This window comes from Coloeus monedula, assembly GCF_965178545.1.
Source record: "Coloeus monedula genome assembly, chromosome: 29".
Lineage (NCBI taxonomy): Eukaryota > Metazoa > Chordata > Aves > Passeriformes > Corvidae > Coloeus > Coloeus monedula.
In genome coordinates, this window is record NC_138809.1 from 3387589 (window position 1) to 3415354 (window position 27766).

Sequence of the window (27766 nt, forward strand, 5' to 3'; positions counted from 1 at the left end):
CCGGGAATGGGGATGGGATTACTGGGAATGGGATGGGAATGGGGATGGGAATGAGAGCCGGGAATGGGGATGGGATAACTGGGATAACTGGGATAACTGGGAATGGGATGGGATAACTGGGAATGGGGATGGGAATGGGATGGGGATGAGAGCCGGGAATGGGGATGGGGATGGGAATGGGATAACTGGGAATGGGATTGGGAATGAGAGCCGGGGATGGGAATGGGATGGGGATGGGGATGGGAGACCCTCACAGTCTGGGGTCTCCCATTCCCAGTTATCCCATTCCCATTCCCAGTTATCCCAGTTATCCCATTTTTCCCGGATCTCGCCGGATCTATCCCACACCCTCCCGGTCTGATCCCGGTTATCCCATTCCCGTTTTTCCCGTTTTTCCCGGATCTCACCGGATCTATCCCACACCCTGACACTCTGGTCCAGGCTCTCCCATTCCCAGTTATCCCATTCCCATTCCCGGTTATCCCATTCCCAGTTATCCCATTTCCATTCCCGGTTATCCCATTCCCGTTTTTCCCGGTTTTCCCGGGATCTCACCAGATCTATCCCACACCCTGACAGTCTGATCCCGGTTATCCCATTCCCGTTTTTCCCGGTTTTCCCGGATCTCACCGGATCTATCCCACACCCTGACAGTCTGATCCCAGTTATCCCATTCCCGTTTTTCCCGGTTTTCCCGGGATCTCACCGGATCTATCCCACACCCTCCCGGTCTGATCCCGGTTATCCCATTCCCGTTTTTCCCGGTTTTCCCGGGATCTCACCGGATCTATCCCACACCCTGACGGTCTGATCCCGGTTATCCCATTCCCATTTTTCCTGTTTTTCCCGTTTTTCCCGGATCTCACCGGATCTATCCCACACCCTGACGGTCTGGTCCAGGCTCTCCCATTCCCAGTTATCCCATTCCCATTCCCGGTTATCCCATTCCCGTTTTTCCCGGTTTTCCCAGGATCTCACCGGATCTATCCCACACCCTGACAGTCTGATCCCGGTTATCCCATTCCCGTTTTTCCCGGTTTTCCCAGGATCTCACCGGATCTATCCCACACCCTCCCGGTCTGATCCCGGTTATCCCATTCCCGTTTTTCCCGGTTTTTCCCAGGATCTCACCGGATCTATCCCACACCCTCCCAGTCTGATCCCGGTTATCCCATTCCCGGTTTTCCCGTTTTTTCCCAGGATCTCACCGGATCTATCCCACACCCTGACAGTCTGATCCCAGTTATCCCATTCCCGTTTTTCCCGGGATCTCACCCGATATATCCCACACCCTCCCGGTCTGATCCCGGTTATCCCATTCCCGTTTTTCCCGGTTTTCCCGGGATCTCACCGGATATATCCCACACCCTCCCGGTCTGATCCCGGTTATCCCATTCCCGTTTTTCCCGGTTTTCCCGGGATCTCACCGGATCTATCCCACACCCTGACGGTCTGATCCCGGTTATCCCATTCCCGTTTTTCCCGGTTTTCCCGGGATCTCACCGGATCTATCCCACACCCTGACACTCTGGTCCAGGCTCTCCCATTCCCAGTTATCCCATTCCCATTCCCGGTTATCCCATTCCCAGTTATCCCATTTCCATTCCCGGTTATCCCATTCCCGTTTTTCCCGGTTTTCCCGGGATCTCACCGGATCTATCCCACACCCTGACGGTCTGATCCCGGTTATCCCATTCCCGTTTTTCCCGGTTTTCCCGGATCTCACCGGATCTATCCCACACCCTCCCGGTCTGATCCCGGTTATCCCATTCCCGTTTTTCCCGTTTTTCCCAGGATCTCACCGGATCTATCCCACACCCTCCCGGTCTGATCCCGGTTATCCCATTCCCGTTTTTCCCAGGATCTCACCGGATCTATCCCACACCCTCCCGGTCTGATCCCGGTTATCCCATTCCCGGTTTTCCCAGGATCTCACCGGATATATCCCACACCCTGACAGTCTGATCCCGGTTATCCCATTCCCATTTTTCCCGGTTTTCCCGGGATCTCACCGGATCTATCCCACACCCTGACGGTCTGATCCCGGTTATCCCATTCCCGGTTTTCCCGGGATCTCACCGGATCTATCCCACACCCTCCCGGTCTGATCCCGGTTATCCCATTCCCGTTTTTCCCGGTTTTCCCGGGATCTCACCGGATATATCCCACACCCTCCCGGTCTGATCCCGGTTATCCCATTCCCGTTTTTCCCGTTTTTCCCGGGATCTCACCGGATATATCCCACACCCTCCCGGTCTGATCCCGGTTATCCCATTCCCGTTTTTCCCGGTTTTCCCGGGATCTCACCGGATCTATCCCACACCCTGACGGTCTGATCCCGGTTATCCCATTCCCGTTTTTCCCGGTTTTCCCGGGATCTCACCGGATCTATCCCACACCCTGACGGTCTGATCCCGGTTATCCCATTCCCGTTTTTCCCGGTTTTCCCGGATCTCACCGGATCTATCCCACACCCTGACGGTCTGATCCCGGTTATCCCATTCCCGTTTTTCCTGGTTTTCCCGGGATCTCACCGGATATATCCCACACCCTGACGGTCTGGTCCAGGCTCGCTGACACCACCAGGTCCTCGGCCGGGTGGAACTGGGCGCACATCACGTAATGGTTGTGGCCCGTCAGGACACTGCGGGCAGGGAGGGAATGCGTGGGAAATCGGGAATGGCAGGGAATCCGTGGGAAATCGGGAATGGCAGGGAATGCGTGGGAAATCGGGAATGGCAGGGAATCCGTGGGAATGGGGATGGGGGACGGATCCCTCGGGAATCGGGGAATGGATCCCTTGGGAATGGGGGATGGGAGGGAATCCTTGGGAAATCGGGAATAGGAGGGAATCCTTGGGAAATCGGGAATGGCAGGGAATCCGTGGGAAATCAGGATGGGAGGGAATCCATGGGAATGGGGGATGGCAGGGAATCCTTGGGAAATCAGGAATGGAATGGAATCCTTGGGAAATTGGGAATGGCAGGGAATCCTTGGGAAGGGGGATGGGAGGGAATCCTTGGGAATGGGGATGGGGGACGGATCCCTCGGGATTTAGGGAATGGATCCCTCAGGAATCGGGGATGGAACCCTCGGGATTTGGGGAATGGATCCCTTGGGAATGGGGGTGGGAGGGAATCCTTGGGAATGGGGATGGGAGGGAATCCTTGGGAAATTAGGAATGGGAGGGAATCCTTGGGAATGGGGCAGGGAGGGAATCCGTGGGAATGGGGATGGGGGACTGATCCCTCGGGAATCGGGGAATGGATCCCTTGGGAATGGGGGATGGGAGGGAATCCTTGGGAAATCGGGAATGGCAGGGAATCCTTGGGAATGGGGCAGGGAGGGAATCCCGTGGGAATGGGGATGGGAGGGAATCCTTGGGAAATCGGGAATGGGAGGGAATCCTTGGGAATGGGGGATGGGAGGGAATCCGTGGGAATGGGGATGGGGGACGGATCCCTCGGGATTTAGGGAATGGATCCCTCAGGAATCGGGGATGGAACCCTCGGGATTTGGGGAATGGATCCCTTGGGAATGGGGAATGGGAGGGAATCCTTGGGAATGGGGGATGGGAGGGAATCCTTGGGAATGAGGCAGGGAGGGAATCCTTGGGAATGGGGATGGGAGGGAATCCTTGGGAATGGGGATGGGAGGGAATCCTTGGGAAATCGGGAATGGCAGGGAATCCTTGGGAATGGGGATGGGGAATGGATCCCTCGGGAATCAGGGACAGATCCCTCGGGATTTGGGGAATGGATCCCTTGGGAATGGGGATGGGAGGGAATCCTTGGGAAATCGGGAATAGGAGGAAATCCTTGGGAATGGGGATGGGAGGGAATCCGTGGGAAATCGGGGATGGGAGGGAATCCTTGGGAATGGGGGATGGGAGGGAATCCTTGGGAAATCAGGAATGGGAGGGAATCCTTGGGAATGGGGATGGGAGGGAATCCATGGGAATGGGGATGGGGGACGGATCCCTCGGGAATCGGGGAATGGATCCCTCGGGAATCAGGGATGGATCCCTCGGGATTTGGGGAATGGATCCCTTGGGAATGGGGGATGGGAGGGAATCCTTGGGAATGGGGATGGGAGGGAATCCTTGGGAAATCGGGAATGGCAGGGAATCCTTGGGAATGGGGATGGGGAATGGATCCCTCGGGAATCAGGGACAGATCCCTCGGGATTTGGGGAATGGATCCCTTGGGAATGGGGATGGGAGGGAATCCTTGGGAAATCGGGAATAGGAGGGAATCCTTGGGAAATCGGGAATGGGAGGGAATCCTTGGGAATGGGGGATGGGAGGGAATCCTTGGGAAATCGGGAATGGGGGACGGATCCCTCGGGAATCAGGGACGGATCCCTCGGGATTTGGGGAATGGATCCCTTGGGAATGGGGGATGGGAGGGAATCCTTGGGAATGGGGATGGGAGGGAATCCTTGGGAAATCGGGAATGGCAGGGAATCCGTGGGAATGGGGATGGGGGACGGATCCCTCGGGATTTAGGGAATGGATCCCTTGGGAATGGGGGATGGGAGGGAATCCTTGGGAAATCGGGAATGGGAGGGAATCCTTGGGAATGGGGCAGGGAGGGAATCCTTGGGAAATCGGGAATGGAATGGAATCCGTGGGAAATCGGGAATGGCAGGGAATCCGTGGGAAATCGGGAATGGCAGGGAATCCGTGGGAATGGGGATGGGGGACGGATCCCTCGGGAATCGGGGAATGGATCCCTCGGGAATCAGGGACGGATCCCTCGGGATTTGGGGAATGGATCCCTTGGGAATGGGGGATGGGAGGGAATCCTTGGGAAATCAGGAATGGGAGAGGGATCCCTTGGGATTTGAGGATGGATCCCTCGGGAATCGGGGATGGAACCCTGGGGAATTGGGGAATGGATCCCTTGGGAATGGGGGATGGAACCCTCGGGAATGGGGGAGGGATCCCTCAGGATTTGGGGAATGGATCCCTTGGGATTTGGGGAATGGATCCCTCGGGATTTGGGGAATGGATCCCTCGGGAATCTCACCAGACGCAGGTCCGGGACTGCCAGTTCCACACGCGGATGGTTTGGTCGTCGGAAGCGCTCAGAATCCAGGGATATTCCTGGGAAAAACCCAAGGATTCCACACTTGGAGCCATCCCAACCTTGGGAATCCCATCCCAGCCTCGGGAATTCCATCCCAACCCCGGGAATCCCATCCCAGCCTTGGGAATCCCATCCCCACCAGGGCTTTTCCTGATTTTCCATGGACAAGGACTTTTTTGGAGGATTCCCAGGATAGAGGCCAGAATTCCCAGGATCCAAGGCAGGATTCCTGGGATCCAGGGCAGAATTCCCAGGATTCCCAGCAGGATTCCCAGGATAGAGGCCAGAATTCCCACAGGGAGGGCAGGATTCCCAGGATAGAGGCAGAATTCCAGGATTCCCAGCAGGATTCCCAGGATAGAGGCCAGAATTCCCGAGACCCAGGGCAGGATTCCCAGCATTCCCAGCAGGATTCCCAGGATCCAGGGCAGGATTCCCAGATCCCCAGCAGGATTCCCGGATCCCCAGCAGGATTCCCGGATTCTCAGCAGGATCCCCAGCCGGATTCCCAGCCGGATTCCCAGCAGGATTCCCGGGATCCAAGGCCAAATTCCCAGATTCCCAGCTGGATTCCCAGATTCCCAGCAGGATTCCCAGCAGGATTCCCGGGATCCAGGGCAGGATTCCCAGCCAGATTCCCGGATTCCCAGCAGGATTCCCAGCAGGATTCCTGGGATCCAAGGCCGAATTCCCAGATTCCCAGCCGGATTCCCAGCCGGATTCCCAGCCGGATTCCCAGGATCCAAGGCCGAATTCCCGGATTCCCAGCCGGATTCCCGGATTCCCAGCCGGATTCCCGGATTCCCAGCCGAATTCCCAGATTCCCAGCCGGATTCCCAGCAGGATTCCCAGATTCCCAGCCGGATTGCCGGATTCCCAGCCGGATTGCCGGGATCACGCACGTGGTGGAAGAAGGTTGTCCGGATGTAATCCAGGTGGCCCAGCAGCGTGAAGAGGCAGCGGCGCAGTTTGTAATTCCACACCTGCAAGCGGCAATTCCGGCAATTCCAGCAATTCCGGGAATTCCTCCCCGGGAAAGGCCCAGGCAAGCGGGGCCGCCACGTTCCCACCTTCGTTTCCAGGATTTTCCCCATTTATTCCCAAATTTCCCCTTCATTTTCCCACCTCGATCCAGTTTCCAATCCCAGATTTCCCCCTCAAATCCCCAAATCCCAACCTGGGAAGGATCCAATCCCACTTTTTTCCAGGAATTTCCCCATTCATTCCCAGATTTTCCCTCCGTTTTCCCACCTCAACCCAGATTTCGATCCCAGATTTTCCCCTCAAATCCAGAAAATCCCAAATCCCAAACTGGGAAAGATCCAATCCCACTTTTTTCCAGGAATTTCCCTCATTTATTCCCAAATTTTCCCTCCGTTTTCCCACTTCCATCCAGATTTCAATCCCAGATTTTCCCCTCAAATCCAGAAAATCCCAACCTGGGAAGGATCCAGCTCCAAAACCAGGGAAGCAAAACCACCAAAATCCCACTTTTTTCCAGGATTTTTCCCCATTTATTCCCAAATTTCCCCTTCATTTTCCCACCTCGATCCAGTTTCCAATCCCAGATTTCCCCCTCAAATCCCAAATCCCAAACAGCGAAAGATCCAATCCCACTTTTTTCCAGAAATTTCCCCATTCATTCCCAGATTTTCCCTCTGTTTTCCCACTTCAACCCGGATTCCGATCCCACATTTTCCCCTCAAATCCAGAAAATCCCAAATCCCAAACTGGGAAGGATCCAATCCCACTTTTTTCCAGGAATTTCCCCATTTATTCCCAAATTTCCCCTCCATTTTCCCACTTCAACCCAGATTTCAATCCCAGATTTTCCCCTCAAATCCCTCAAATCCCAACCTGGGAAGGATCCAGCTCCAAAACCAGGGAAGCAAAACCACCAAAATCCCACTTTTTTCCAGGATTTCCCCATTTATTCCCAAATTTCCCCTTCATTTTCCCACTTCAACCCAGATTCCAATCCCAGATTTCCCCCTCAAATCCCAAATCCCAAACTGGGAAAGATCCAATCCCACTTTTTTCCAGGATTTTCCCCATTCATTCCCAGATTTTCCCTCCGTTTTCCCACTTCAATCCCAGATTTCCCCCTCAGGACCCTGAATCCACAAAATCCCAAATCCCAACCTGGGAAGGATCCAGCTCCAAAACCAGGGAAGCAAAACCACCAAAATCCCACTTTTTTCCAGGATTTTTCCCCATTTATTCCCAAATTTCCCCTCCATTTTCCCACCTCGATCCAGTTTCCAATCCCAGATTTCCCCCTCAAATCCCCAAATCCCAAACTGGGAAGGATCCAATCCCACTTTTTTCCAGGATTTTCCCTGTTCATTCCCAAATTTCCCCTCCATTTTCCCACCTCGATCCAGTTTCCAATCCCAGATTTCCCCCTCAAATCCCAAATCCCAAACTGGGAAGGATCCAATCCCACTTTTTTCCAGGAATTTCCCCATTCATTCCCAGATTTTCCCTCCATTTTCCCATTTCAACCCAGATTCCAATCCCAGATTTTCCCCTCCCATCCCTGAATCCAGAAAATCCCAAATCCCAAACTGGGAAAGATCCAATCCCACTTTTTTCCAGGATTTTCCCCATTTATTCCCAAATTTCCCCTCCATTTTCCCACTTCCATCCAGATTTCAATCCCAGATTTTCCCCTCAAATCCAGAAAATCCCAACCTGGGAAGGATCCAGCTCCAAAACCAGGGAAGCAAAACCACCAAAATCCCACTTTTTTCCAGGATTTTTCCCCGTTTATTCCCAAATTTCCCCTCCATTTTCCCACCTCGATCCAGTTTCCAATCCCAGATTTCCCCCTCCCACCCCTCCATCCCAAATCCCAACCTTTATTCCCTCCCTTTTCCCACAAATCCCAGCTGCGAGGGACCCCCCCAGGAGTCGTTTTTCCTGGGAAAAAGTGGGAATTTGGGAATGTCTCACCTTGATTTTGTAATCGTCGCCCCCGGAGACGAAGAGCGGCTGCTGCTTGTGGAAATCGATCCCTCGGACCGGGCCTGGAATGGGAAAAGAGCTCGGAATTCCCAAAAAAACCCCCAGCAGCTGGGAAAATCTGGGAAAATCTGGGAAAATCTGGGAAAATCGGGACACGGGGAGCCATTCCCGCTTTTTTTTTAGGGAGAAAAATCAGGGTTTTCCCCTCGTTTTCGCTGCTGCTGCACCGGGAGAAGCTTCCAGAAATGGGCAAAAAATCCGGGAATTGCCCGGAATTCCGAGCCCGAATCCTTGGTTTGGTGGGATTGGGGAATGTTGGGAACAGCTGGAACAGCTCCAACCATTCCCAAAAATCCCTCTGGAATGGCTCTGGGGGAAAATTCCTGGAATCCATCCCAAAAACCCTCCTGGAACAGCTCCAGGCATTCCCTGGGGGAAAATTCCCTGAAATCCATCCCAAAAACTCCTCAGGAACAGCTCCAGGCATTCCCTGAGGGAAAATTCCCTAAAATCCATCCCAAAAACCCCTCAGGAGCAGCTCCAACCATTCCCTGGGGGAAAATTCCCTGAAATCCATCCCAAAACCCCTCAGGAACAGCTAAAACCATTCCCTGGGAGAAAATTCCCTGAAATCCATCCCAAAACCCCTCAGGAACAGCTCCAACCATTCCCTGGGAGAAAATTCCCTAAAATCCATCCCAAAAATCCTCCTGGAACAGCTCCAACCATTCCCTGGGGGAGGAATTTTCCCAAAAATCCATCCCAAAAATTCCTCTGGAATGACTCTGGAGGGGAGAAAATTCCCTAAAATCCATCCCAAAACCCCTCAGGAACAGCTCCAGGCATTCCCTGAGGGAAAATTCCCTAAAATCCATCCCAAAAACCCCTCAGGAACAGCTCCAACCATTCCCTGCGGGAAAATTCCCTAAAATCCATCCCAAAACCCCTCAGGAACAGCTCCAACCATTCCCTGAGGGAAAATTCCCTAAAATCCATCCCAAAACCCCTCAGGAACAGCTCCAACCATTCCCTGAGGGAAAATTCCCTAAAATCCATCCCAAAACCCCTCAGGAACAGCTCCAGCCATTCCCTGGGGGAAAATTCCCTAAAATCCATCCCAAAAACCCCTCAGGAACAGCTCCAGCCATTCCCTGAGGGAAAATTCCCTGAAATCCATCCCAAAAATCCTCCTGGAACAGCTCCAGCCATTCCCTGGGAGAAAATTCCCTGAAATCCATCCCAAAACCCCTCAGGAGCAGCTCCAGGCATTCCCTGAGGGAAAATTCCCTAAAATCCATCCCAAAACCCCTCAGGAACAGCTCCAACCATTCCCTGGGGGAAAATTCCCTAAAATCCATCCCAAAACCCCTCAGGAACAGCTCCAACCATTCCCTGGGAGAAAATTCCCTGAAATCCATCCCAAAACCCCTCAGGAGCAGCTCCAGGCATTCCCTGCGGGAAAATTCCCTAAAATCCATCCCAAAAACCCCTCAGGAGCAGCTCCAACCATTCCCTGGGGGAAATTCCCTAAAATCCATCCCAAAACCCCTCAGGAACAGCTCCAACCATTCCCTGAGGGAAAATTCCCTGAAATCCATCCCAAAACCCCTCAGGAGCAGCTCCAGGCATTCCCTGAGGGAAAATTCCCTAAAATCCATCCCAAAACCCCTCAGGAACAGCTCCAGGCATTTCCTGGGGGAAAATTCCCTAAAATCCATCCCAAAAACCCCTCAGGAACAGCTCCAACCATTCCCTGGGGAAAATTCCCTGAAATCCATCCAAAAAATCCCTCAGGAACAGCTCCAACCATTCCCTGAGGGAAAATTCCCTAAAATCCATCCCAAAAACCCCTCAGGAGCAGCTCCAACCATTCCCTGAGGGAAAATTCCCTGAAATCCACCCCAAAACCCCTCAGGAGCAGCTCCAACCATTCCCTGAGGGAAAATTCCCTAAAATCCATCCCAAAAACCCCTCAGGAGCAGCTCCAACCATTCCCTGAGGGAAAATTCCCTAAAATCCATCCCAAAAATCCCTCAGGAACAGCTCCAGCCATTCCCTGAGGGAAAATTCCCCGAAATCCATCCCAAAACCCCTCAGGAGCAGCTCCAACCATTCCCTGGGAGAAAATTCCCTGAAATCCATCCCAAAACCCCTCAGGAACAGCTCCAACCATTCCCTGAGGGAAAATTCCCTAAAATCCATCCCAAAAATCCCTCAGGAACAGCTCCAACCATTCCCTGGGGGAAAATTCCCTAAAATCCATCCCAAAACCCCTCAGGAAGAGCTCCAGGCATTCCCTGAGGGAAAATTCCCTAAAATCCATCCCAAAACCCCTCAGGAACAGCTCCAACCATTCCCTGAGGGAAAATTCCCTAAAATCCATCCCAGAAATCCTCCTGGAACAGCTCCAGGCATTCCCTGGGAGACGAATTTTCCAAAATCCATCCCAAAAACCCTCAGGAACAGCTCCAGGCATTCCCAATAACCCCTCAGGAACAGCTCCAACCATTCCCTGAGGGAAAATTCCCTAAAATCCATCCCAAAACCCCTCAGGAACAGCTCCAACCATTCCCTGCCGTTATCCCAAAGCCTGGAAAACCCCGGGAAATCCCCCCCCCCCCATTCCCAAACCCATCCCTTCCCTCCCCAACTCCAGGAATTCCCAGGATTTCCACCCCAAACTGGGAGGGGTTTGGAGGCTGCAGGATGAAAGGGGGCTCGGGGAGGTCGCGGCATTCCCGGAATTCCCGGCATTCCCGGTTTTTTTGGCCGGATTTACCGTCGTGCTCGTCGAACTTGTCGATGAGGGTGCACATGCGGTAATCCCAGAGCTGGATGACGCCGTTGTGGAGGCTCGTGAGGATCCAGGGCCGCTTCGGGTGGAAGCTGAGCCCTGGAAAAGCAGGAAAAGTTGGGAAAGGGGCTGGGGAAAAGGTGGGAAAAGATTGGGGGAAAATGGGGGAAGGGACGGGGGAAAGGATGGGGGGGGGAAGAGGGAAAAGATGGGGAAGGATGGGGAAAAGGCTGGGAATGGACGGGGGAAAGGTTGGGAAAAAACAGGGGAAAGGCTGGGAATGGACAGGGAAAAGATGAGGAAAGGACAAGGGAAAACCTGGGAATGGACAAGGGAAAACCTGGGAAAAAACAGGGGAAAGGCTGGGAAAAAACAGGGGAAAGGCTGGGAAAAAAACAGGGAAAAGCCTGGGAAAGGACAAGGGAAAACCTGGGAATGGACAGGCAAAAGACTGGGAATAAACAGGGAAAACCTGGGAAAAAACAGGGAAAAGGCTGGGAAAAAACAGAGAAAAGGCTGGGAATGGACAGGGAAAAGGCTGGGAATGGACAGGGAAAAGGCTGGGAATGGACAGGGAAAAGATGAGGAAAGGACAAAGGAAAACCTGGGAAAAAAACAGGGAAAAGGTTGGGAATGGACAGGGAAAAGACTGGGAAAAAACAGGGAAAAGGCTGGGAAAAAACAGGGAAAAGGTGGGAATAAACAGGGGAAAGGTGGGAATAAACAGGGGAAAGGCTGGGAATGGACAGGGAAAAGCTGGGAATGGACGAGGGAAAGGTTGGGAATAAACAGGGAAAAGGCTGGGAAAAAACGAGAAAAGCTGGGAATGGACAGGGAAAAGGCTGGGAATGGACGGGGGAAAGGTTGGGAATAAACAGGGAAAAGGCTGGGAATGGACAGGCAAAAGACTGGGAATAAACAGGGAAAACCTGGGAAAAAACAGGGAAAAGGCTGGGAAAAAACAGGGAAAAGGCTGGGAATGGACAGGGAAAAGGCTGGGAATGGACAAGGGAAAAGATGAGGAAAGGACAAAGGAAAACCTGGGAAAAAAACAGGGAAAAGGTTGGGAATGGACAGGGAAAAGACTGGGAAAAAACAGGGAAAAGGCTGGGAATGGACAAGGGAAAACCTGGGGAAGAGACAGAGGAAAACCTGGGAATAAACAGGGAAAAGGCTGGGAATAAACAGAGAAAAAGCTGGGAATGGACAAGGGAAAAGATGAGGAAAGGACAAAGGAAAACCTTGGGAAGAGACAAACGAAAACCTGGGAATAAACAGGGAAAAGGCCGGGAACAAACAGGGAAAAAGCTGGGAATGGACAAGGAAAAAGCTGGGAATGGACAAGGAAAAGATGAGGAAAGGATAAGGGAAAACCTGGGAAAAAACAGGGAAAATGCTGGGAATAAACAGAGAAAAAGCTGGGAATGGACAAGGAAAAAGCTGGGAATGGACAGGGAAAAGATGAGGAAAGGACAAGGGAAAAGATGAGGAAAGGATGGGGAAAAGGCTGGGAAAGGACAAGGGAAAACCTTGGGAAGAGACAGAGGAAAACCTGGGAATAAACAGGGAAAAGGCTGGGAAAAAACAGAGAAAAAGCTGGGAATGGACAAGGAAAAAGCTGGGAATGGACAAGGAAAAAGCTGGGAACGGACAGGGAAAAGATGAGGAAAGGACAGGGGAAAACCTGGGAAAAAACAGGGAAAAGGTTGGGAATGGACAGGGAAAAGACTGGGAAAAAACAGGGAAAAGGTTGGGAATGGACAGGGAAAACCTGGGAATGGACAGGGAAAACCTGGGAAAAAACAGGGAAAAGATGAGGAAAGGACAAGGGAAAACCTTGGGAAGAGACAGGGAGAAGTCTGGGAAAGGACATGGAAAAGCCTGGGAAAAAACAGGGAAAAGGCTGGGAAAAAACAGGGAAAAGGCTGGGAATGGACAGGGAAAAGGCTGGGAATGGACAGGGAAAAACCTGGGAATGGACAGGGAAAAACCTGGGAATGGACAGGGAAAAGGCTGGGAAAAAACAGGGAAAAACAGGGAAAAAACAGGGGAAACCTGGGAATAGACAGGGAAAAACCTGGGAAAGGACAAGGAAAAACCGGGGAATGGACAGGGAAAAGATGAGGAAAGGACAAGGGAAAACCTTGGGAAAAGTCAGGGAGAAGTCTGGGAAAAGATGGGGAAAACCTTGGGAAGAAATGGGGGAAGAAACAGGGAAAAACCTGGGAAAAGGACAGGGAAAAAACACAGAAAAGATGGGGAAACAACAGGGAAAAATACAGGGAAAAGATGAGGAAAAAACAGGGAAATCTCTGGGAAGAGACAAGGAAAACTCTGGGGAAAAATGGGAGAAAGACCAGGGGAAAAATGGGAAAAAGACCAGGGGAAAAATGGGAAAAAGCCCGGGAAGAGACAGAGAAAACTCTGGGAAAGGACAGGGAAGAGACGGGGAATGGACAAGGAAAAGAATGGGAAAAGAATGGGAAAAACAATGGGAAAAACAATGGGAAAAAGAATGGGAAAAAGAATGGGAAAAAGAATGGGAAAAGAATGGGAAAAGACACCGGGAAGAGACGGAGAAAACTCTGGGAAAGGACAAGGAAGAAACAGGGAATGGACAAGGGAAAGATGGGAAAAAACTTGGGAAGAAACAAGGAAAAAGCAGGGAAAAGACGGGGAACAGATGAGAAAACTATGGGGAAAAGATGGGGAAACCCTGGGAAAGGACGGGAGAAAGAACGGGGAAAAACCTGGGAAAGGACAAGAGAAAGATGAGGAAAAAATGAGGAAAAAACAGGGAAAAGACAGGGAAAACGAGGGAAAAGCCTGGGATGGATCCCAGCCCGGTGCCGCAGCCTAAATCCTGGGATCCCTCGGACACCTCCAGGGATCCCTCGGACACCTCCAGGGATGGCCACTCCAAGCCTCCCTGGGCAGCCCCTCCCAAGGCCTGGCCGCCCTTTCCAGGAGGGATTTTCCCAAATATCCACCCTGAGCCTCCCCTGGCACAGCTCGAGGCCGTTCCCTCTTGTGCTGGCCCCGTTCCCTGCGATCAGATCCCAAATTCCCTCTGGAAGAGCCCCAAATTCCCTCTGGATCCCCCTTTTCTCTGGGATGAGCCCCCCCAGCTCCCTCAGGACTCTCCGTTCCCTTCTCCTGCTGCTCCAGCCCCGTCCCCATCCCGGGATTTCCCAGCCCCAGCTCCTTCCCACCTCCAGCATCCACAAATCCCCAGATCCCTGAGGTTGAAGAAGAATTCCAAGGTCCCCGAGTCCAGCCTGTGCCCGACCCCCAAACCAACGTCCAGAGACTCCTCGGACACCTCCAGCGATGGGAAACCCAACCCCTTCCACTGCCTGGCCGCCCTTTCCAGGAGGGATTTTCCCAAATATCCACCCTGAGCCTCCCCTGGCACAGCTCGAGGCCGTTCCCTCTTGTGCTGGCCCCGTTCCCTGCGATCAGATCCCAAATTCCCACTGGAAGAGCCCCAAATTCCCCCTGGATCCCCCTTTTCTCCGGGATGAGCCCCCCCCCTCCCTCAGGACTCTCCATGGCCGCTGCTCCCTCATTGATGAGGGAACGGAACCTTCTCCCCGGACTTTCCGGGCCAATCCCCTCCCGCGCCGCATCCCCAGCTCCTCCACGCCCTCAATCCCGCTCTTCCCGATTTTCCCTCTTTTCCCCTTATCCCGGTACCTTTCACCCGCGCGGATTTGGTCTCGAATTTGGTCAACATCGCCCCGCGCTCGGTCCGGCCTCGGCCCGGAACCTCCACGTCAGCGCCGCGGAGCCGCCCCGGAAGCAGCACCGGAGGTTGTGCGCGCTGACGTCGTTTCCGCTTCCGCCGCCTTTGCGGAAGTGGCCCCGGGAAGATGGCGGCGGCGGGAGCGGCGCCGGGCCCGGCGGCGCTGAGGGAGGCGGGAGCGGCCGGGAAGGGCCGGGATTCCTTGGGAATGCTCTGGAATTCCTTGGGAATGCTCCGAGCGCTGCTCTTGGCCGCGCTGGCGGCGGGTGAGGCCTGAGCGAGGGGGGGGAAGGGGGATTTGGGGGGGTCCTGATGGGTGCGGAGGGGTCGTGTCCCACCCCCGGCCCTTTTGGGGTCCCGTTTGGGTCCTTGGGGTGCCTCCCTGAGCTTCTTCCTGTCCCTCCCACCCCATTCCCAACTTTTGGAAGGTATGGGGTGTCAAAAAAACCTGGGAAGGCGCTTCCTTTCCTTTCCGGGCTCAAAAGCCGGGAGGAGTTTTCCGTCCTTTCCCTCTCCCAACTTTTCCAGCCGTGAGGTAAAAATGGAAGCGGGAAGCGCCGTCTTCGCCTCCGGGGCTTCAACAGCGCCCGGAGCTTCCCCCCGCCCAGTGTGAGACCGCTTGGAAGCGCAAAAAAAAACGGGAAAGGCTTTTTCCCGCTTTTCCTCGGGGTTATTCCCGAGTTTCGGATCCCGGTGCTGATCCCGATCCCGGTCCCGGTGCTGATCCCGGTCCCGGTGCCGATCCCGGTGCCGGTGCCGATCCCGATCCCAATCCCGGTGCCGATCCCGGTGCCGATCCTGATCCCGATCCCGGTGCCGATCCCGATCCCAATCCCGGTCCCGATCCCGGTGCCGATCCCGATCCCGGTGCCGATCCCGATCCCGGTGCCGATGCCGATCCCACTCCCGGTCCCGGTGCCGATCCCAATCCCGGTGCCGATCCCGGTGCCAATCCCGGTGCTGATCCCGGTGCCGATCCTGATCCCGATCCCGGTCCTGATCCCGATCCCGGTGCCGATCCCGATCCCAATCCCGGTCCCGGTGCCGGTCCCGATCCCGATCCCGGTGCCGATCCCGATCCCGATCCCGGTCCCGATCCCGGTGCCGATCCCGATCCCGATCCCGGTGCCGATGCCGATCCCGGTCCCGGTGCTGATCCCGGTCCCGGTGCCGATCCCGGTGCCGATCCCAATCCCAATCCCGGTGCCGATCCTGATTCCGATCCCGATCCCGATCCCGGTGCCGATCCCGGTGCCGATCCTGATCCCGATCCCGGTCCCGGTGCCGATCCCGATCCCAATCCCGGTCCCGGTCCCGGTCCCGGTCCCGGTCCCGGTCCCGGTGCCGATCCCAATCCCGGTGCCAATCCCGGTGCCGATCCTGATCCCGGTCCCGGTGCCGATCCCGGTGCCGATGCCGATCCCACTCCCGGTCCCGGTCCCGGTCCCGGTGCCGATCCCAATCCCGGTGCCGATCCCGGTGCCGATGCCGATTCCACTCCCGATCCCAATCCCGGTGCCGATCCCGGTGCCGATCCCGATCCCAATCCCGGTGCCGATCCTGATCCCGATCCCAATCCCGATCCCGGTGCTGATCCCGGTGCGTGCCCCCCCCTCAGGCTCGTGCTCCGGGAATTCCGTGGAGAGGAAGATTTACATCCCGCTGAACCGGACGGCGCCCTGCGTGCGGCTCCTCAACGCCACGCACCAGATCGGCTGCCAGTGTGAGCGAATCCCGGGAATCCCGGGAATTCCGGGAATTCCGGGGGGGTTCGGGAGCCCCCAGGTGCTCCCCGGGAGAGCCGTGGGGTGTTTGGAGTGGGGAGGTGTTGGGAAAGGTGGGAATGGTGGGGAATTCCGAGCCCGGATCCGTGGGGTTGTGGTTTGGTGGGATTGGGGAATGTCGGGAATGAGGGGGGATTCTGAGGGGCCAAACCTCCCATTTCCATCCCTCAGCTTTTCCCTCAATCCCTCAGCTTTTCCATGGAATTCTGAGGGGCCAAATCCCCCATTTCCATCCCTCAGCTTTTCCATGGAATTCTGAGGGGCCAAATCCCCCATTTCCACCCCCCAGCCCCTCCCTCCATCCCTCATCCCCCATTCCAGCTTTTCCATGGAATTCTGAGGGGCCAAATCCCACATTTCCATCCCTCAGCTTTTCCATGGAATTTTGGGAATTCTGAGGGGCCAAATCCCCCATTTCCATCCCTCAGCTTTTCCCTCAATTCCTCAGCTTTTCCATGGAATTCTGAGGGGCCAAATCCCCCATTTCCACACCCCCAGCCCCTCCCTCCATCCCTCATCCCCCATCCCAGCTTTTCCATGGAATTCTGAGGGGCCAAATCCCACATTTGCATCCCCCAGCTGCTCCCCCAATCCCTCATCTTTTCCATGGAATTTTGGGAATTCTGAGGGGCCAAATCCCACATTTCCATCCCTCATCTTTTCCATGGAATTTTGGGAACTCTGAGGGGCCAAATCCCCCATTTCCATCCCTCAGCTTTTCCATGGAGTTTTGGGAATTCTGAGGGGCCAAATTCCACATTTCCACCCCCCAGCCCCTCCCTCCATCCCTCATCCCCCATTCCAGCTTTTCCATGGAATTCTGAGGGGCCAAATCCCACATTTCCATCCCTCATCTTTTCCATGGAATTTTGGGAATTCTGAGGGGCCAAATCCCCCATGTCCATCCCTCAGCTTTTCCATGGAATTCTGAGGGGCCAAATCCCACATTTCCATCCCTCAGCTTTTCCATGGAATTCTGAGGGGCCAAGTCCCCCATTTCCATCCCTCAGCTTTTCCATGGAGCTCTGAGGGGCCAAATCCCACATTTCCATCCCTCAGCTTTTCCATAGAATTTTGGGAAGTCTGAGGGGCCAAATCCCACATTTCCATCCCTCATCTTTTCCATGGAATTTTGGGAATTCTGAGGGGCCAAATCCCCCATGTCCATCCCTCAGCTTTTCCATGGAATTCTGAGGGGCCAAATCCCACATTTCCATCCCTCAGCTTTTCCATGGAATTCTGAGGGGCCAAGTCCCCCATTTCCATCCCTCAGCTTTTCCATGGAGCTCTGAGGGGCCAAATCCCACATTTCCATCCCTCAGCTTTTCCATAGAATTTTGGGAAGTCTGAGGGGCCAAATCCCACATTTCCATCCCTCATCTTTTCCATGGAATTTTGGGAATTCTGAGGGGCCAAATCCCACATTTCCATCCCTCAGCTTTTCCATGGAATTTTGGGAATTCTGAGGGGCCAAATCCCCCATTTCCATCCCTCAGCTTTTCCCTCAATTCCTCAGCTTTTCCATGGAATTCTGAGGGGCCAAATCCCCCATTTCCACCCCCCAGCCCCTCCCTCCATCCCTCATCCCCCATCCCAGCTTTTCCATGGAATTCTGAGGGGCCAAATCCCACATTTCCATCCCTCAGCTTTTCCATGGAGTTTTGGGAATTCTGAGGGGCCAAATCCCACATTTCCATCCCTCAGCTTTTCCATGGAATTTTGGGAATTCTGAGGGGCCAAATTCCACATTTCCACCCCCCAGCCCCTCCCTCCATCCCTCATCCCCCATTCCAACTTTTCCATGGAATTCTGAGGGGCCAAATCCTCCATTTCCATCCCTCAGCTTTTCCCTCAATCCCTCAGCTTTTCCATGGAATTCTGAGGGGCCAAATCCCCCATTTCCATCCCCCAGCCCCTCCCTCCATCCCTCATCCTCCATCCCAGCTTTTCCATGGAATTTTGGGAACTCTGAGGGGCCAAATCCCACATTTCCATCCCTCATCTTTTCCATGGAATTTTGGGAATTCTGAGGGGCCAAATCCCCCATTTCCATCCCTCAGCTTTTCCATGGAGTTTTGGGAACTCTGAGGGGCCAAATCCCACATTTCCATCCCTCATCTTTTCCATGGAATTTTGGGAACTGAGGGGCCAAATCCCACATTTCCATCCCTCATCTTTTCCATGGAATTTTGGGAATTCTGAGGGGCCAAATCCCACATTTCCATCCCTCATCTTTTCCATGGAATTTTGGGAATTCTGAGGGGCCAAATCCCCCATTTCCATCCCTCAGCTTTTCCCTCAATCCCTCATCTTTTCCATGGAATTCTGAGGGGCCAAATCCCCCATTTCCACCCCCCAGCCCTTCCCTCCATCCCTCATCCCCCATCCCAGCTTTTCCATGGAATTCTGAGGGGCCAAATCCCACATTTCCATCCCTCAGCTTTTCCATGGAGTTTTGGGAATTCTGAGGGGCCAAATCCCCCATGTCCATCCCTCAGCTTTTCCATGGAATTCTGAGGGGCCAAATCCCCCATTTCCATCCCTCAGCTTTTCCATGGAATTCTGAGGAGCCAAATCCCCCATTTCCTCCCCCCAGCCCCTCCCTCCATCCCGCATCCTCCGTCCCACCTTTTCCATGGAATTCTGAGGAGCCAAATCCCCCATTTCCATCCCCCAGCCCCTCCCTCCATCCCGCATCCCCCATCCCACCTTTTCCATGGAATTCTGGCGGGATGATCCCGCTCTCTGCCCCTCAGCCTCGCTCAGCGGCGACACGGGCGTGATCCACGTGGTGGAGAAGGAGGAGGACCTGGAATGGGCCCTTTCCACAGGGCCCCACCCCCCCTACATGATCCTGCTGGACGGGAATCTCTTCTCCAGGTCAGTTTTTGCCATCAAAACCCCCAAAATTCCCACAGAAAATCCCATTTTCCCTGTCCCCCAAATCCCTGGCTTGGAGAATTCCTGCTTTTCCTGGGGTTTCGTGGGTTTAGTCCTGCCGAAATTTGGGGTTTTGCTGCTTCTTTTTTCTGTGGGGTTGGTTCTGTGGTTGTTCTCAAATCTGTGGAATGTTGAGCTGTGATTTTAAAAAAGAGGGAAGAATCAATCCCGGGATGGGCTGAGGGCTCCTTTCCCTGGGAAAAGCGGGAAAGGCGTGGCTGGAATTTTCTTCCTGCTGATTTTCCACAGTTTTAGGCCCTTCCCACATAAAAATCCGGGGATTTTTCCTTTGTTTCTTTGATTTATCCCTGAATTTTACTTTCCCCTGCATAAATCCCTGATTCCAGCCTGGTTTTCCCTTCTCCAGGGAGATTTTGATGCAGCTGAGGGGAAATCCCCGGATTTGCAGCCTGGAATTTCCTTCCTGTTGATTTTCCAGCATTTTGGGCCCTTCCCACATAAAAATCCGGGGATTTTTCCTTCATTTCTTTGATTTATCCCTGGATTTCAGTTCTTTAGGGATAAATCTCTGATTCCAGCCTGGTTTTCCCTTCTCCAGGGAGATTTTGATGCAGCTGAGGGGAAATCCCCGGATTTGCAGCCTGGAATTTCCTTCCTGTTGATTTTCTGCTATTTTGGGCCCTTCCCCCATAAAAATCCGGGGATTTTTCCTTCATTTCTTTGATTTATCCTTGGATTTCAGTTCTTTAGGGATAAATCCCTGATTCCAGCCCCATTTTCCCTTCTCCAGGGAGATTTTGATGCAGCTGAGGGGAAATCCCCGGATTTGCAGCCTGGAATTTCCTTCCTGTTGATTTTCCAGCATTTTGGGCCCTTCCCACATAAAAATCCCGGGATTTTTCCTTCATTTCTTTGATTTATCCTTGGATTTCAGTTCTTTAGGGATAAATCCCTGATTCCAGCCTGGTTTTCCCTTTTCTAGGGAGATTTTGATGCAGCTGAGGGGAAATCCCCGGATTTGCAGCCTGGAATTTCCTTCCTGTTGATTTTCCAGCATTTTGGGCCCTTCCCACATAAAAATCTGGGGATTTTTCCTTCATTTCTTTGATTTATCCCTGGATTTCAGTTCTTTAGGGATAAATCCCTGATTCCAGCCTGGTTTTCCCTTCTCCAGGGAGATTTTGATGCAGCTGAGGGGAAATCCCCGGATTTGCAGCCTGGAATTTCCTTCCTGTTGATTTTCTGCTATTTTGGGCCCTTCCCACATAAAAATCTGGGGATTTTTCCTTCATTTCCTTGGTTTATCCCTGAATTTCACCTTTTTCTGGATAAATCCCTGATTCCAGCCCTGTTTTCCCTTCTCCAGGGAGATTTTGATGCAGCTGAGGGGAAATTCCCAGATTTGCAGCCTGGAATTTCCTTCCTGTTGATTTTCCAGCATTTTGGGCCCTTCCCACATAAAAATCTGGGGATTTTTCCTTCATTTCTTTGATTTATCCCTGGATTTCAGTTCTTTAGGGATAAATCCCTGATTCCAGCCTGGTTTTCCCTTCTCCAGGGAGATTTTGATGCAGCTGAGGGGAAATCCCCGGATTTGCAGCCTGGAATTTCCTTCCTGTTGATTTTCTGCTATTTTGGGCCCTTCCCACATAAAAATCTGGGGATTTTTCCTTCATTTCCTTGGTTTATCCCTGAATTTCACCTTTTTCTGGATAAATCCCTGATTCCAGCCCTGTTTTCCCTTCTCCAGGGAGATTTTGATGCAGCTGAGGGGAAATTCCCAGATTTGCAGCCTGGAATTTCCTTCCTGTTGATTTTCCAGCATTTTGGGCCCTTCCCACATAAAAATCCGGGGATTTTTCCTTCATTTCTTTGATTTATCCCTGGATTTCAGTTCTTTAGGGATAAATCCCTGATTCCAGCCCCATTTTCCCTTCTCCAGGGAGATTTTGATGCAGCTGAGGGGAAATCCCCGGATTTGCAGCCTGGAATTTCCTTCCTGTTGATTTTCTGCTATTTTGGGCCTTTCCCACATAAAAATCCCGGGATTTTTCCTTCATTTCTTTGATTTATCCCTGGATTTCAGTTCTTTAGGGATAAATCTCTGATTCCAGCCTGGTTTTCCCTTCTCCAGGGAGATTTTGATGCAGCTGAGGGGAAATCCCCGGATTTGCAGCCTGGAATTTCCTTCCTGTTGATTTTCCAGCATTTTGGGCCCTTCCCACATAAAAATCTGGGGATTTTTCCTTCATTTCTTTGATTTATCCCTGGATTTCAGTTCTTTAGGGATAAATCCCTGATTCCAGCCTGGTTTTCCCTTCTCCAGGGAGATTTTGATGCAGCTGAGGGGAAATCCCCGGATTTGCAGCCTGGAATTTCCTTCCTGTTGATTTTCCAGCATTTTGGGCCCTTCCCACATAAAAATCCGGGGATTTTTCCTTCATTTCTTTGATTTATCCCTGGATTTCAGTTCTTTAGGGATAAATCCCTGATTCCAGCCTGGTTTTCCCTTCTCCAGGGAGATTTTGATGCAGCTGAAGGGAAGTCCCCGGATTTCTGGCCTGGCCGTGGCCGCTGCCTCGCCCGCCCCTCCCGGAGGATTTTCCCCGGGATTGAAGTGTCCCAACGATGGATTTGGTGAGGAAAAATTCCCAGTTCTTCCCTGCCTGGGAGCAGGAAAAGCAGGAAAAGGGCTGGGCTTGGGGGGGATAATCCAAGGATTTCAGGGAAATGGGAATGGGAGGGAAATCGGAATCTCAAATTGGGGATCCAGCTTGGGAAAAAAGGCTGGAAAATTGGGAATGTTCAGCTTTGGAGTGACCTCCTTGGGAAGGGACTTTTCCCAAAGGATGCAGTGCTGGGAAAAGCGGGAATGGAGGGAAAGGTGGGAATTTTCGCTGGGATTATTGGGAGAAATCCTTCCCTGTGAGGGTGAGGGGGCCCTGGCCCAGGGAATTCCATGGATTCCTCATCCCAAATCCGTCTTGGATCCACCTGGGATGGTGGAAGCTGTCCCAGATTATCCTTAAGATCCCATCCCATCCTGAAATTCCGGAATTCTTCCCTCCAGGCTCAGATTTTTCCCATTTTTTCCCATTTTTTCCCATTTTTTCTCCATTTTTTCCTTTTTCTCCATTTTTTCTCCATTTTTTCCCTTTTTTTCTCCATTTTTTCTCCATTTTTTCTCCATTTTTTCCCATTTTTCTCCATTTTTTCTCCATTTTTCTCCATTTTTCCATTTTTTCTCCGTTTTTCCTGGTTTTGTCCATTTTTTCACCATTTTTCTTCATTTTTGCACCATTTTTCCCCATTTTTTGTCCATTTTCCCCATTTTTCTCCATTTTTGCACCATTTTTCTCTGGTTTTGCACCATTTTTCTCAAATTTTCCCCGTTTTTCTCTGTTTTTCCATTTTTTCTCTGTTTTTCCCATTTTTTGTCCCTTTTTCACAATTTTTCTCCATTTTTGTGCCATTTTCCCCCCATTTTTCCCATTTTTTTCTCCATTTTTCCCTTTTTTCTCTATTTTTGCTCCATTTTTTCCATTTTTTCCCGTTTTTCTCCATCTTCGCACCATTTTTCCCCATTTTTTCACCTTTTTCTCCATTATTTGACCATTTTTCCCCATTTCCCCCCATTTTCCCCCATATTCCCCCCATTTTTCTCCAATTTTTCCCCATTTCCCCCTCTTTTTTCTCCATTTTTTCTTCACTATTCCCCCATTTTCTCCTTTTTTCCCCATTTTCCCCCATTTTTCCCCATTTTCCCCCCTTTTTTCTCCATTTTTTCACCATTTATCTCCATTTTTGCACCGTTGTTCCCCATTTTTCTCCATTTTTTCTCCATCTTTCCCCCATTTTCCCCCATTTCTCCCCCTTTTTTCCCCATTTCCCCCCATTTTTTCTCCATTTTTGCACCGTTTTTTCACCATTTTTCCCCATTTCCCCCCATTTCCCCCATATTCCCCTCATTTTTCTCCATTTTCCCCCCATTTCCCCCATTTTTCCCCCTTTTTTCCCCATTTTTCCCCATTTCTCCCCCTTTTTTCCATTTCTCCCCCATTTTTCCCTTTTTTCTCCATTTTTTCCCCATTTTCCCCCTTTTTCTCCATTTTTCCCATTTTTTTCTCCATTTTTTCACCATTTTTCTCCATTTTCCCCCCATTTTCCCCCATTTTTCCCCCATTTTCCCCCCTTTCCCCCCGTTTTTCCCCCATTTTCCCCCTTTTTTCTCCATTTTTCACCATTTATCTCCATTTTTGCACCGTTTTTTCACCATTTTTCTCCATTTTTCCCCCATTTCCCCCCATTTCCCCCCATTTTTCCCCATTTTTCTCCATTTCTCCCCCATTTCCCCCCCTTTTCTCTATTTTTTTCCCCATTTCCCCCTTTTTCCCCATTTCCCCATTTCCCTCTTCTTTCTCCCCCATTTTCCCCCTTTTTTCTCCATTTTTTCCCCTTTTTTCTCCATTTTTCCCCATTTCCCCCATATTCCCCCATTTTTTCTCCATTTTCTCCCCATTTACCCCCCTTTTTTCACCATTTTTCTCCATTTTCCCCCCATTTCCCCCCATTTTTCCCCCCTTTTTTCACCATTTTTCTCCATTTCCCCCCCATTTCCCCCCATATTCCCCTCATTTTTCTCCATTTTTCCCCATTTACCCCCCTTTTTCACCATTTCCCCATTTCCCCCATTTCTTTCCCCCTTTTTTCTCCATTTTTTCACCATTTATCTCCATTTTCCCCCCATTTTTCCCCATTTTTCCCCATTTCTCCCCCATTTTCTCCATTTCTCCCCCATTTTCCCCTTTTTCTCCATTTTTTCCCATTTCCCCCCATTTTCCCCCTTTTTTCTCCATTTTTTTCCCCCTTTATCTCCATTTTTTCCCCATTTTCCGCCCTTTTTTCTCCCCCATTTCCCGCATTTTTCCCCCTTTTTTCACCATTTTTCTCCATTTTCCCCCCATTTCCCCCCATATTCCCCTCATTTTTCTCTATTTTTTCCCATTTAACCCCCCTTTTTTCACCATTTTCCCCCCATTTCCCCCCATTTTTCCCCCTTTTTTCTCCATCTTTTCCCCATTTTCCCCATTTTCCCTCCTCTTTCTCCCCATTTCCCCTTTTTTCTCCATTTTTTCCCCCCTTTTTTCTCCATTTTCCCCATTTCCCCCCATATTCCCCCATTTTTTCTCCATTTTCTCCCCATTTACCCCCCTTTTTCACCATTTCCCCCCATTTCCCCCATTTTTCCCCCTTTTTTCTCCATTTTTTTCACCATTTATCTCCATTTTCCCCCCATTTTTCCCCATTTTTCCCCATTTCTCCCCATTTTCTCCATTTCTCCCCCATTTTCCCCCATTTTTTCTCCATTTTCCCCCCATTTCCCCCCATTTTTCCCCCTTTTTTCTCCATTTTTCCCCCTTTTTTCTCCATTTTTTCAACCATTTATCTCCATTTTTTCACCATTTATCTCCATTTTTCAACCATTTTTCTCCATTTCCCCCCATTTCCCCCCCATATTCCCCCATTTTCCCCCCATTTTTCCCCATTTTCCCCCCTTTTCCCCCGTTTTTCCCCATATTCCCCTCATTTTTCTCTATTTTTTTCACCATTTACCCCCTTTTTTCACCATTTTTCTCCATTTTCCCCCATTTCCCCCCATTTTTTCCCCCTTTTTTCTCCATTTTTTCCACATTTTCTCCATTTCTCCCCCATTTTCCTCCATTTCTCCCCCATTTTCCCCCCCTTTTTTCTCCATTTTTTCCCCATTTCTCCCCATTTTTTCCCATTTCCCCCTTTTTTCCTCCATCTTTTCCCCATTTTCCGCCCTTTTTCTCCCCCATTTTCCCCCATTTTCCCCCTTTTTTCTCCATTTCTCCCCCATTTTTCCCCATTTACCCCCCTTTTTTCTCCATCTTTTCCCCATTTTCCCCATTTTCCCTCCTCTTTCTCCCCCATTTTCCCCCATTTTCCCCCTTTTTTCTCCATTTTTTCCCCCTTTTTTCTCCATTTTCCCCATTTCCCCCCATATTCCCCCATTTTTTCTCCATTTTCTCCCCATTTACCCCCCTTTTTTCACCATTTTTCTCCATTCCCCCCCATTTTTCCCCCTTTTTTCACCATTTTTCTCCATTTTCCCCCCATTTCCCCCCATATTCCCCTCATTTTTCTCCATTTTTCCCCATTTACCCCCCTTTTTTCACCATTTTCCCCCCATTTCCCCCCATTTTTCCCCCTTTTTCTCCATTTCCCCCCTTTTTTCACCATTTTTCCCCCTTTTTTTCTCCATTTTTTCACCATTTATCTCCATTTTTTTCACCATTTTTCTCCATTTCCCCCCCATTTCCCCCCCATATTCCCCCATTTTCCCCCCATTTTTCCCCATTTTCCCCCATTTTCCCCCCGTTTTTCCCCATATTCCCCTCATTTTTCTCCATTTTTTCACCATTTACCCCCTTTTTTCACCATTTTTCTCCATTTCCCCCATTTCCCCCCATTTTTCCCCCTTTTTCTCCATTTTTTCCACATTTTCCTCCATTTCTCCCCCCATTTCCTTTTCATTTCCCCCATTTTCCCCCCCTTTTTTCTCCATTTTTTCCCCATTTCTCCCCATTTTTCCCCATTTCCCCCCTTTTTTCTCCATCTTTTCCCCATTTTCCCCATTTTCCCCTCCTCTTTCTCCCCATTTTCCCCCATTTTCCCCCTTTTTTCTCCATTTTCCCCCCCTTTTTTCTCCATTTTTTCACCATTTTTCTATATTTTTCCCCATTTCCCCCCCATTTTCCCCATTTTCCCCCATTTTCCCCCTTTTTTTCTCCATTTTTTCCCCCTTTTTTCTCCATTTTTCCCCATTTCCCCCCATATTCCCCCATTTTTTTCTCCATTTTCTCCCCATTTACCCCCCTTTTTCCACCATTTTCTCCATTTTCCCCCCATTTCCCCCCATTTTTCCCCCTTTTTTCACCATTTTTCCCCATTTCCCCCATTTCCCTCCCCACTCACCCTCCCACCATATTCCCTCATTTTTCTCCATTTTTTCCCCATTTACCCCCCTTTTTTTCACCATTTTCCCCCCATTTCCCCCCATTTTTCCCCCTTTTTTCTCCATTTTTTCACCATTTATCTCCATTTCCCCCCCATTTTTCCCCATTTTTCCCCATTTCTCCCCCATTTTCTCCATTTCTCCCCCATTTTTCCCTTTTTTCTCCATTTTTTCCCCATTTTTTCCCATTTTCCCCCCTTTTTCTCCCCCGTTTTCCCCTTTTTTCATCATTTTTCCCCCTTTTTTCTCCATTTTTTCACCATTTATCTCCATTTTTTCACCATTTTTCTCCATTTTTCCCCATTTTCCCCCCATTTTTCCCCATTTTCCCCTATTTTCCCCCATTTTTTCTCCATTTTTGCACCGTTTTTTTCGCCATTTTTCCCCATTCCCACCATTTCCCCCCCATTTTCCCCCATTTTTCCCCATTTACCCCCCTTTTTTCACCATTTCCCCCCATTTTTCCCCCATTTTTCTCCATTTTTTCACCATTTATCTCCATTTTTCCCCATTTTCCCCCCTATTTTCTCCATTTTCCCCCTTTTTCCCCATTTTTCCCCATTTCCCCCCCTTTTTTCCCATTTCCCCTTTTTTTCCCCATTTTTCCCCATTTCTCCCCCATTTTCTCCATTTCTCCCCCATTTTCCCCCTTTTTCTCCATTTTTCTTTCCCATTTCCCCCCATTTTCCCCCTTTTTTCTCCATTTTTTCCCCCTTTATCTCCATTTTTTCCCCATTTTCCGCCCTTTTTCTCCCCCATTTTCCCCATTTTCCCCCCTTTTTTCTCCATTTCTCCCCCATTTTTTCCCCATTTACCCCCCTTTTTTCTCCATCTTTTCCCCATTTTCCCCATTTTCCCTCCTCTTTCTCCCCCATTTTCCCCCATTTTCCCCCTTTTTTCTCCATTTTTTCCCCCTTTTTTCTCCATTTTTCCCCATTTCCCCCATATTCCCCCATTTTTTCTCCATTTTCTCCCCATTTACCCCCCTTTTTTCACCATTTTTCTCCATTTTCCCCCCATTTCCCCCCATTTTTTCCCCCTTTTTTCACCATTTTTCTCCATTTCCCCCCCATTTCCCCCCATATTCCCCTCATTTTCCTCCATTTTTCCCCATTTACCCCCCTTTTTTCACCATTTTCCCCCCATTTCCCCCCATTTTCCCCCCTTTTTTCTCCATTTTTTCACCATTTATCTCCATTTTCCCCCCTTTTTTCCCCATTTTTCCCCCATTTCTCCCCCATTTTCTCCATTTCTCCCCCATTTTCCCCTTTTTTCTCCATTTTTTCCCCATTTCCCCCCATTTTCCCCCTTTTTTCTCCATTTTTTCCCCCTTTATCTCCATTTTTTCCCCATTTTCCGCCCTTTTTCTCCCCCATTTTCCCCCATTTTCCCCCTTTTTCTCCATTTTTCCCCCATTTTTTCCCCATTTACCCCCCTTTTTTCTCC

The 27766-nt window shown here is 51.0% G+C and overlaps 2 protein-coding genes across 5 annotated transcripts in view; one reads left to right on the forward strand and one right to left on the reverse strand.

The window, feature by feature from the left end:
- COPA (COPI coat complex subunit alpha) overlaps window positions 1-14642 on the reverse strand; it is a 62461-nt gene extending 47819 nt beyond the window's left edge. Inside the window, exons 1-6 of one of the 2 annotated variants that reach the window (XM_082298509.1) lie at window positions 14548-14642; window positions 10837-10950; window positions 8046-8119; window positions 5993-6073; window positions 5031-5107; window positions 2535-2644 (exon numbers count right to left, since the gene is read on the reverse strand). In XM_082298509.1, the coding sequence (XP_082154635.1) occupies window positions 2535-2644; window positions 5031-5107; window positions 5993-6073; window positions 8046-8119; window positions 10837-10950; window positions 14548-14587 (496 nt within the window). In that variant the 5' untranslated portion in view covers window positions 14588-14642. Of the gene's footprint in view, window positions 1-1351; window positions 1364-2534; window positions 2645-5030; window positions 5108-5992; window positions 6074-8045; window positions 8120-10836; window positions 10951-14547 lie in introns of those variants that run through there. The other variant, XM_082298510.1, reaches the window with a different exon arrangement.
- A 79-nt stretch (window positions 14643-14721) lies between these two features.
- The window catches only part of NCSTN (nicastrin), a 51869-nt gene continuing 38824 nt past the window's right edge, over window positions 14722-27766 (forward strand). For all 3 annotated transcript variants that reach the window (XM_082298513.1, XM_082298514.1, XM_082298515.1), the window contains exons 1-4: window positions 14722-14862; window positions 16215-16319; window positions 19137-19260; window positions 21800-21918. In XM_082298513.1, the coding sequence (XP_082154639.1) occupies window positions 14724-14862; window positions 16215-16319; window positions 19137-19260; window positions 21800-21918 (487 nt within the window). In that variant the 5' untranslated portion in view covers window positions 14722-14723. The remainder of the gene's footprint in view (window positions 14863-16214; window positions 16320-19136; window positions 19261-21799; window positions 21919-27766) is intronic.